Source organism: Periophthalmus magnuspinnatus, chromosome 4 (assembly GCF_009829125.3).
Source record: "Periophthalmus magnuspinnatus isolate fPerMag1 chromosome 4, fPerMag1.2.pri, whole genome shotgun sequence".
In the NCBI taxonomy this organism is placed as follows: Eukaryota; Metazoa; Chordata; class Actinopteri; order Gobiiformes; family Gobiidae; genus Periophthalmus; species Periophthalmus magnuspinnatus.
The window spans coordinates 8,242,879-8,254,370 of NC_047129.1; the positions used below are offsets into that span (position 1 = coordinate 8,242,879).

Consider the following 11,492-nt stretch of genomic DNA (forward strand, 5'->3'; position numbering starts at 1 on the left):
ATGTGGAGATGAAAGGTACACCGCTGAAGTCGCATGTTTTTGGCTGCGCCCCCAACTAGGTCAGTGACCTCCTTAAGGTGTTTCACATTGACAAAAATGCTCATATGAAGACAGATTCTCACAAAGTATGCTTGCTGATTGATTGACTTAAACTAAGGTAAGGTAAAATTTTAAAATATTTGTTATAAGTTATAGAGGAATGTTCTAAATGTCCATTCTTTTTCAACGGTGAAGTGAACAGTGTTTTAGTAAAGAAACAGAAATGCCTTTATCTGATGCAGCATGTGTAGGGGAAGATTCAATCTCTAAATGTCATACACGGATACATTGTTGAGGTAGGAACTGCTATGTTTAAAATAACCATTCATTGATTTTGAATGAAGAAAGTCTTTGTTTTAAAAGTACCTGGTCATGAAGAGTGACTGTTTGGAATAAGGATGATCTGAGATGCCTTCAGTCAGTTGGAGTAGTCAAGTCTTACTCCTCTTTTTCTACATATGTGAGTACTGTGTTATATTTTTGTTTAAATACTTCAAGCTACAGATTTATGCTTTGTATGTTTGTGTAGTATTCATGGTTCCTGGGTTCCAAATACAGACTAAAGCTATAACTAAACTAACTAAATTAAGGCTAATTTAGAACTGAACCAGGAATAAAGAAAGGTCCTTATTGACTTGCTAACAAGATTATATCAGATTCAAACCAGTTATTCATCCTTGACTGACCTTGCACCAAAGCAGGACTAAGCCAGGAATGAAATCAGAAACAAAACAACCCTAAAGCAGAAGAAAAAACAAAAACTAAATTGAAATAGGTCCTGGTTGAGTGCTGGATTGAGCCCAGTTAAGTCCTGATGTAGACTTGATTTGGTCCTGTTACAATCATGGTGTAGCCCTGGTCTAGTCCAGGTTAATTTCTGTGTGTAGCCCCAATTTTGATTTGGTGCAAGAGTGCAGGTGTGAATAAGGTCAAACCATGTGCAAACGATGGCGCAGTTGCTAGCTGTGGTTTCTGCTGGAGCTTGTCAGAATCAGAATCAGAATCCTTTTATTGCCATTGTTTGTGAACACAGTTCACAAACTAGGAACTTATTTTGGTGGTAAAGTGCAACATAAAACATAAAAGCACACTGAATAAATACAAATACAAATAAGGGCATGCACGAAGTAAAAAAAAAAATGCTTAAAAATCAAATAAAATACTTAAAGGTAGAAAATATATACAACAGCAGCATCAGAACAACAGTGCAAACATGACTTATTAAAGTGGCCAGTGTTATAAAGTGTCCAGTTTTGTGCAAATATTACAAAGTGTTCATGAGACAAACGGCAGAGGGGAAGAAACTGTTCTTATGGCGAGAGGTTCTGGTCCCAATGGACCGTAGCCTCCTGCCAGAGGGAAGTAGCTCAAATAGTCCATGTCCAGGGTGAGAAGTGTCAGCTGCTATATGGCCTGCTCACCCCCGAGTCCTGGAGACGTACAGGTCCTGTATCGATGGAAGGTTGCAGCCAATCACCTTCTCAGCAGAGCGCACAATGCGCTGCAGTCTCTGTCTGTCCCTGGCAGTGGCCCCAGCGAACCACACAGTGATGGAGGAGGTGAGGATGGACTCAATGATGGCCGTGTATGATGGCCGTGTTGTGACCTTATTTCTGCATGTCTTACCACAATCAGGAAAACTGCTTCTCTATTTATTTATTTATTTATACCCTTAAACAACCATCCATGAGAAGGTGTACAAAAATCCAACTACACTGAAGTTAGGATGATTCTGCCTCACAATTAGCTATACTGTTAAAATAAACACTACTGGATTTACTCAGCCCTGTTTCTGTATTAATCTCTTTTGCAGATTGGATTTTGCTTCCCTCCTTTTTCTGCATCAAGTTTGACAGTCTTGGATCTCTGACTGTTGTGCCACCTGTTCCCTTCCTTATGGGCTCCAACTTGACGCTGTACTGTCACATCAACAAATGTCCACACCAGTAAGTTATCTATCATCTATTATATGGCAGTGACTCAGTCAGTAATTAGAGCCATAGTTCAGCAATCTAAAGGTCGTCAGTTTGAACCAATCTCCCATCTCTGTATACTGTTGTTGTGCCCTTGGGCAAGACACTTCAATCCACATTGCCTTTGTATGAATGCAGTGAGTACATGAGTGAGTAATTGGTGGTGGCTGGAAGAGGAGCCAATGGCACAGATCTATCCATCAACTATCATTCATCTATTGTCAGTCTCTAATCTGTGCTCTGTGTCTTCCAGATCAAATATATATTTAGAGATTGAAAAAAAAATGAGTGAAGAAAGAGTGTTGCCATGGGAACTCAATAACTGCACAGCAATATTTTCTTTGAGCAATGTTAGAGAGCCAGTGTCCAATGTGTACTGCAAGAAACAGGATCCTGGGGCAGATTACTATGTCACCGGGATAACTCTACGCAGCGGCCGTAAGTACTAGTTCTGTACTGTACTGTACTATAGATGAACATACATTGTTCAGGCCAAGTGGTAGTTATAGCAGTAACAGTCAGGGGTGGAAAGTAATTAATCACAAATACCCACATTACTGTATTTAAGTGATGTTTGGGGTAATTGTACTATTTTAGAAGATTTATACTTGTTATTTTGTACAATTCTAGCATTTAACTGTACTTCATTACGTAAGTTTGAATTTAACTTTGAATAATATTTTACATGTGTACTTATAAATACACAGGAGTACTTGTGTTTGTAATTCAGTACATAACCATGTCTTTTACTGGAGTACAAATTTTCAGTACTCTTTGCACCACTGGAAAGATTTTGTTAAGACATATATTCCTTTGTGAAGTGCCACCAGGTAAACCTCTAAATATCAGCTGTGAAACTACAAGAAATGCTGGCTTTATCGAATGCAAATGGAAAAAAGGAAGAGAGACCTATGAGCCCACTACCTACAATATTTCAGTAAACATGTAAGGTGTCTTTTCCTGTATTTAAGATATGTCAGTCTACAATTTTAATCATATATATATATATATATATATATATTTATTTATTTTTTTGTTATAGTGGAAATGGTTCATGGGAATATTCTCATACAGTGCAAGATGAAGGAAACTGTACAATACCACAAAATATATTTCATGATAATTTCACATATCATTTGATGGTTTCGGCTCACAACCACTTTGGAAAGTCTCATTCTGATCCACTGACCTTCACCTTCAATGATATTGGTAATCCTTCCTCTTTTGAATGAGTTAATGACCACTCCCTTTGACCATAAAAAATAACACCAATATAAAAAATCCCAAAATACAATAAATGTAAACCACGAAGATGCTACTTCATTTCACACTCCACCTGTTTTTCCCAATGTCCGCACAGACAGGATGCTCTGAGGTAGTAAAAAGCTCTGTTTAAATATGACCATTAAAAGGATAGGAATTTGGCTTAGACATTTGATCGTTGTCAAATTTGCTCAAATCGATGCACTCTCAAACACACTTTTTCTGTCAGTGGCCATAATGTTTTGCCAGATTTGTGTGTTTTGTTTTCTTAACCTGATTATTTCTTCCTTTCTTCGCAGTTGTCCCTGAAATGCCTCACATTACACAAATAGACTTTAATGAATCTTTGGTTGCTGTATTGCACTGGAAAACCCATGAATCATTTGAAAGTCTAAAACCTTACATAAGAGTGCACACAGCTGGTCACTGGGTAAAGCAAATATTGTCTTTTGATTCACTACATTTGAAATCTCATGTTTGGTTTGTCATTTTTACTATGCCTCCTCTGTACTGTCACACAAATTGTTATTAATTCTATTCAAAAACTGTCTCTTCTTAACTTCCCCTTTCTCAAAATGTATTATATAAACGTTATAGCATTGTTTTCTCATTCTAACCTTAAATATAAAATATACAGTAAATTGCATTATTTGATACCGATTTGTATGCTTTGCAGGAAAAACGAGAGGTCTCAGAAATTGGAGATGGTTTGGTTCACGTGGCTGGATTACGCCCTCTTACAGACTATAGTTTTCAGGTTAGAACATGCACCAAACGTCAACAAACAGATACAAATCTTCACACTGCCAGGAAAATGGTTTGCAGTAAGTGGAGCCCATCTGTTTGGAAGAAAACCCCTGGCAAAGGTACATTTTTTGTTTCATAATGAATGGTCTATTGCGAAAGATTTGGACATGTACAATGGAATAATGATTCATCTAGCAGAAAGGCCTGACTGAGAAATACCAAACTGATTTATAGACGTAGTGAAAGAAAGTCTAGAAAAGAGGAAATTATTAATAGATAATTTGTTGATTAGACAAGAATAAGACATTTGCTGAGCTTTCTGTAATATCTATTGATTGCCATTGACCAATGAAAAACATCGATTCTTTTGCACAGGGCCTTCTGAGCCATTACATGTGTGGAGGGATTCAACCTTGCAACAAGTGGCGATTGTGTTCTGGAAGGTACTGCTGATGCCAAAGAAGTAAATCGACTAATTAAACAAGCATGACAAATTGTAATTGTTGAATGTCTTTGGATTCAGCCTCCTCCATCACATGAATACAGCGGCGAGGTCTCTCAATATGAAATCGACTTCGGTGATGGTCAAAAACAGGAACACCGTTGTGCTCCCATGTCCGAGTGTTCTGCCAGAGTGCCTTTGTTACCACCAATCAGTGTCACTGCTGTCACCCCATATGGGACATCTCCACCCGCTACTGTCCCACTCACACAATCAGGTACAAATCACAGAGAAACATCAGAGAAATTAGGCATATTACAGACACCTGAGTAACTTTTTTAATAAACAGCAGGTTACATTAATTATAGTTTGCTTGTGAATACTATTTAACTTCTATTTCAGCAATGTGTTTGTTTATTTAAATGTTTAGTAAGTAACTTTTCTGGTGGAGGGTCAACCACCTGCTTGTCTTGAAATGTTCCAGCGTAATGGCAGAAAAATTACATAGTGCTTGTTTTATATAATTACATTGGTCTGGATATAATATGTTTTGATCAAAGTAAAAAGCAAGCTCTTACTTTTGGAATAATGTGTGATTATTGTTAAGGAAGTACAAACTTTATAGGCAGTTCATCTGATTACATCATCGTTATATAACATACTAGTTATATTGTAATTTGTTATATTTGTAATCTGTCCTAGATGACTGCCTATCGAGAAAAAGACTAAAATATTTCGTGATAAAATTTTAATCAAAGCAAATTTTTGGCTGCTCTACCATATTGAAAATTTCACTAGGCCTACTTATTATTTTGTTTTGGTTTGGGTCTTTCTAGATGCACCAGGGCCTGTTTTGAGAGAGGTGACTCCTTCGGTAAACAGCAGGACTGTGACTGTCTCCTGGACCCGTCCTGAACAAAATGAGGAAGTGATGAATTATGTTACAGAGTGCACCACACTTCCTCCTACAGCACTGCACTGGAAAGCTGTGTCCAAAGATCACAAATATACAACTATAACAGGTAGAGTCACTGAAGTTTAACACTGACCTCTAGTGGCCAACCACAGCATAAGGTATTTCTGTCACAAAGAGTTTCAATAAAAATACTTAGCTATAATTCTTAGGTTTTGCTCACATCTGTTAGCCTTAAGTAAATAGCCTATAGATCCTTTTACCAAATGGTCCCTGAAATGTTACATATGTTAATAGCCTAATAGATTTTTACAAGCTAGTCTGCTCAAATGTTACTTGTGTATAGATATTAGTGATTAGTAAAAAACTAATTACTAATAACCAATTAGTAAGTAGTCATATTTCTTTAAAATCTTTAAGAAAATGTGTTTTTCTTTAGGTCTGATGCCAGGTGTACTGTACAATATTTCTGTCTATGCTGTGACCACAAGTGGCGTCAGTGCTCCATCATCTTCTGCTGTCTACTCCAAAGAGCTAAGTGAGTTCTGGCTGCTATTTATCAAACCACCTTTATCTTTTACACATCCTTTTTGACTTCTTTGTGTTTGCCTAGAACCGTTGTTTGGACCAAGCATGTCAGTTTTGGTCCATGAGGCCAACAAAGTCCTGGTGAAGTGGGACGAGCTACCAGTGGAGCAAAGGAGAGGCTTCATCACATATTACACTATTTACTATCATGTGTTAAGCTCCACCCGCTCCCAGCTCAAAGGTGAGTTTAGTCTTAAACCTACATCTCAAACAATCAATCTCCTATTTGCCCATTGTTGAAGCTATAAAATCTACACAATTATAGGACATATTTGCTTTTGGTAAACATAGGTCTAATCTTTTCTTTTTGGTCAAAACCTTGCACAGCTCTGTATTCTTTTCATTTTGTTTACACTAAACTGCCACATTTATCACTTCCTCCTGTGCTCGTGTGTGAGAAAATACCTATACCATACAATGTCACAGTTACATCACGGAAAGTGTGCGACCTGCTGTTGGTCTCCCCTGGTTTTTTGACTTATTCCAGTTAAGTAATTCAATCCAATCACTTCTTTACCAGTCAACAATGCTAAAATGAGCCACTAGATGCATTAGTTATTCTTTAAAAAAAATTACACCAAGAACACCATTAATTAGGTCTAAAGCAGGATCAAAATAGGTATAAAACAAGACAATACTAAACCAACTTTAAAACAGAAATGAAACTGAAAAAGATTGTGTCCTTATAAAGTGAATCATTTCTAGGACATTAAGTACTATCAGACATAGCTTGTACTAACGAACTAGAACATAACGTCACACAAAATATGCATACACCATGATAATTAGTTTGAATATGTAGCAGGCGGACGACCACAAATGAGTCTTGTTTCCTTGGAGTGAATCATAAAGAATACGAGAAGTGGCTGTACCCAAACCGTGAACAGGAAGCTGCATGGCTAAGTGCACACATGCAACATGCAGCCGAGGCTCAAGAGGGAAACACCATGTGCCACAGTATGACAGGATATGCACATCAACACTGTTTGGCCAGTAGCAAATCTATAGCTGTAAAAGAGGCAACTTTAACATAACTGGGCATATAAATTTACTTCATATACACGTTTCTTTACTAAATTCACCAAGGGCATCGTCTTTGTTTGTTTTGTTTTTTGTTACAACATGAACAACATTTATACGTCATAGTTTCAATTGGCATAACTAGAGAGTATGTGGTTAAGTATTGCCCCCTTTAATTTTAATCTCAGTGCGTTTAATTACCATGAAATGTTTTACATAATATTTAAAGATATGTATTTTGAAGTTCAAGATTGTCAAAATACACACACAGTTATCAAGACTAGACTAGTAACTTCAAGATAAGTAAATAATGCCAATGATGAAGCTCTTTTAATATTGTTGCACATTTTCTCATGCTTTGTTCTTGTCACCTTTCCCTTTAAAAACACCAGACTGGGATGTGTGTGGGTGTGAAAAAGTACACTCACAGTTCTGTTTATTGTGTGGTATATTCCCTATAGTTTTGTTCTTTGTTTTTCTTAGCGTCTGTGCCAGCCTCAGGACCCAGACAGCGCTGGTTGGACTGTCCAGAAGGGACCCTGGCTCTGCAAATGTCCGCCTCCACTGCGGCCGGAGAGGGGCCACGGGGGAACCTCATCACTTCCCACCCCCCTGCTCCTTCAGGTTACATCTATCACATTGTATAGTTTTCTGTTTCTTAAAAACATAAAAAAAATAATAATAATAAAGTTCATGAGAAGATTTCAATAAGACTGCAAGTATTGTCTGAGGATATTCTTTGAAGTGCAACTAAACACTAATCCACTTTTTTGCTACTAAATTGTGTTTAGTAGCAAAAAACTTGCATTATCTTCTGTTCCTAGTTAATTTTTGGCAGCTGTAGTGCAAACTAGGTAAATTTGCAGCTTGTCAAAAACGCCTAAATCTAAGTTTGTGCTGCCTCTTCAGTGGCCTCTGCAATTTCCAGTAGTTGGGGACATTGTGAAACACGGCCCTGATTACCACGTGACTCCAAACACCTGGCTGCATGAGCAGAGTTTGAAGTGTGGAGTCTTGTTGAACCAATCAGACTGTTCCCAATACCTCCAGACACCTCCAAACACCTCCCCTCCTGTCCCCCCACTCTTTTCTTTAATCCTCCAGGCGCTGCCCAGTTTAGCAGCTCTATTTAAAATGTGGTTATAGCTGAAGTTTAGGTGTTTAGTCCCACTTTAAAATTGTACAGTTCAACAACAGGGTACAGAAACTTCATTTTGGTTAATTTTCATTATTCATAATAGCACAAGTACCAGGGACATAGAGGCTGCAGGCTCACTATTGTTTTCTGTCTAAAGTGTGAATAAACCAATCTCAAAATGTTTTTTTTTGTTTTCATGAACCAACCCCTCCTCTTTCTTGTGCCCTCTAGCTGGCCTTGTGATTGTCATTGTCTTCATCATCATGTTCTTCGTTGCCATCATAGTTAATCTGATGTGCTGGAAATGTGTGCGGAAAAGGTAAATGAAAACGTGTGATCATTTTGAATATGGATGAGCTTTGATTTACTCATAAGAGCATCAAGTTTTGATTTACCCATAAAAGCACCAGGATGCCACTGTGGTGCAAAGTTCGAGGCACCACCAAACCATAAACCACAGAATTAATGAGAACTGAAGTTTCTATTTAAGAAACTTTAACTGTGGAAAAATTAGACATTAGACACGGGGCAAAAGACATGCCATGTTTGAATAACTGATGTAATTTGTATGGCTACTGTTTCAAATCAAACTCTGAACTACTGTTTTAGTCTTTTTCATTTTGTTACTTTTAATGTTATTACTTATGTATCTTCACAGTAATTTCAATCATAATAATAAATAAATAGTCGTCAATGGCATGTAGGTCTGTATTTGCATAGCTGATCTAATCAAGCTCTGTTCTTATGTTTTCTTTTTTCTAGGATTAAACAGAAGTGTATTGCATGGAGCCCAGAGTGTCTTGGGGACAACCTGCCAAAGCCTATAAACAGCAATGCTATCAAACTCTTAGGGGTAAAACTTATTGGAGACTTTTCAAAAATATTGATTTATTTATTTCATAATATCAGCTTCAGATTGTACCTAGTTTGTTTCACTGCAAAAAAACAAAACAAAAAACATTTATCAACATGAGTTAAAATAACTTGAATATACAACGATCTTGATTATGAGTAGTTTTGCCTATGTTACATTTGGAATAAGAAAAAAAACCTGCTGTAAAAGTATACTACAGCATGTATAATCTCTGGAAACAGTGCTGCATTTTTTTAAGACTACAGTGGCACATTGCGCTTTTTCAATGTATCAAACAAGAATCAATTATACATGGTTGTTTTTCTCTTTGCAGTTGGACAGGAGTGAGCCATCCTTATTTTCATCATTCAGTGACCCACCATTGTCCCCCATCAGTTTTCTACAGGATGAGAGGGAGGAACTGTACCCCTTTGTTCATGTGGAGATGGGACCATCACAAACCGAATCAACTTTGCTTAGACCAGAATTTACAAATGACATTTATAATCCAAGCATTAATCTGGAATATGACAACTATAAACCACAAACGACTGCCTTCCCCGTTCTGGAAAAAAACAAAGAGGTTGAGGACAGTGAAGGACAAAACACATCTTCACATCAGTTTGAAGAATTTAGTGAAGGATTATTGTCCAATGTACAAGTGGAATTGAATGATTCACAAACAGAGTTCAATCTGATACCCTCATGGTCTAAAACTGATGACATGAATGCTGTCACAATGGAAAAAAGGGCAGACAAAATGGACTCCAAACCGGACTTGCTGCTCGTAAAACTGAGTGAAGAAAGCTCAAATATAGCACTAGTTGATTTTTTTGATAATGTTGATGGAGTATTGGCTAGTGGCTATTTCCCCCAAATAACTAGCCCTATAGACTAGACCAGCATATCACACAGTGGTATCAACCTAATCATTACTGCACTACTGAGGAGAATCAGTGCACTGTAAAAGCATGAGTTTCATTTTAGTATGTTGACACTATTTGTGCCCAACTGTAATCTAATGAAAATCATTTGTGAACTAAAGAGCAAATTACAGGCTGATTCTCCAGAGCAGGATCCTAGTATGTACCACCCTAATGCTCCTGCCAGATGACAGTAATGCAGTCTGCATTGATAATGAAGACAACAAACCTGAACATAAAGTGTAAAAGAACATTTCTTTTGGATCTTTATTCTGTAGTGGTCAGTATCTACCCAAAGTGGTGTAAGGAAGGAACAATAGCAAACTCACATAGGGAATTTGCACAATGTACTCACTTTCACCTATGTCTTTCAATTTTATTTTTTTTAAATTATGGTATATAATGTCTGAATGGTTGATGTTAAGTTTCTATTCCAACAGTTGACTGAAAATACAATTTTAAAAACATTTGTCCATTAAATATCTTTTTTCACAGTTGTATTATTGCATTAAATCAGATAAACAATTTTTGGTTTATCAACCTGAAACTTCATTCAAATTAAGGCATTACCTCCCTCAGCATCTTTTCGGAATCAACTGAAGCAAGTAAAATAATTTCAGGTCCCACCCAGATCAAACTAAGGGGAAGTCCCTCAAAAACCCTTCCAGAGCGCATACTAAGAGCAAATGTTGTCTTGACACCTGCTCAACAGCTTGTGAGAAAAATATGCCTCACTTCCTTCTTCATTAGATAATAGCACAGGAAAACATCTATATGAAATGTATATGGGTGGAGCAAATGGACAACACAGTAAGCCATGTGAAACTGTAAAAACAAACCCCTGAGAATAGTCACAGATAACTCAATAAGTAACCACTGTTAAGGTGCCGTATGTAACTTTTCTATTGGACTATAACCTGCAGTCATCTCCATGTTATTCACAATTATTTTACATAGAATGTTTCACAGTATGGCATCAAACTTATCTATCTTGCATTTGTTCATTTACAAGTGATTTATTGCCCAAAGACACTTTGAAAAACATTCTTAGTGTTTGTGCATGTGAGTGGAGTTGCCTCTCCACAGATCTAACCTGTATCTTGGCTTAGAGCTACCTGCTATGGATAATATATGTTTAATGCCATACTGTAGAACAGGGGTGTCAAACTCAAATTTGCAGAAGGCCAAAATTAAAAACTAGGATTAAGTCAAGAGCCAAACTAAATTTATTGAAACATTTTAACAACATCTGCATGTTTTTCAGAAGGGGTGGATTAAATTTGAGTGAGGCGACAGGTAGCAGATGCTAATGAGTGTCAACAGAAGTGGTAGGGGCTGTTGCCAGCTTTGTAAATGTATTTGCAAAGCTTTCTGGGATTCCTAGTATTAGCGGTGCATGCACTATACTGGCATGGTGGTGAAGGGCCAACTCTTATACATATTTGATATGATCTCGCGGGCCTGAGTCTGACAACATCGTATCTCCATGTAGACAAGCAGGTGGCGCACCCCAACAGTTTCCTAGTGCACTTTGAAGGCATAACTTCACTTCTGCTGTCTAGACCTAATCTTCTCATTGACTCATGCTTGTGC

General features: G+C 37.4%; 1 protein-coding gene and 1 long non-coding RNA gene across 2 annotated transcripts; both read left to right on the forward strand.

Moving 5' to 3' along the window:
• Window positions 1–239: 239 nt before the first annotated feature.
• LOC129456185 (uncharacterized) lies at window positions 240–1,974 on the forward strand. Its single transcript, XR_008648678.1, has 3 exons — window positions 240–335; window positions 403–499; window positions 1,853–1,974. It is a non-coding gene; the product is annotated as an uncharacterized LOC129456185 (long non-coding RNA).
• A 297-nt stretch (window positions 1,975–2,271) lies between these two features.
• Window positions 2,272–10,426, forward strand: il23r (interleukin 23 receptor). The gene is made up of 14 exons (XM_033964694.2): window positions 2,272–2,450; window positions 2,834–2,957; window positions 3,055–3,221; window positions 3,575–3,705; window positions 3,952–4,141; window positions 4,398–4,465; window positions 4,546–4,741; window positions 5,301–5,486; window positions 5,817–5,915; window positions 5,991–6,146; window positions 7,469–7,609; window positions 8,355–8,442; window positions 8,886–8,976; window positions 9,311–10,426. Exons 1-14 carry the CDS (start codon window positions 2,297–2,299, stop codon window positions 9,872–9,874), a joined length of 2,355 nt encoding a protein of 784 aa, XP_033820585.2. The 5' UTR covers window positions 2,272–2,296; the 3' UTR covers window positions 9,875–10,426.
• Window positions 10,427–11,492: the final 1,066 nt, after the last annotated feature.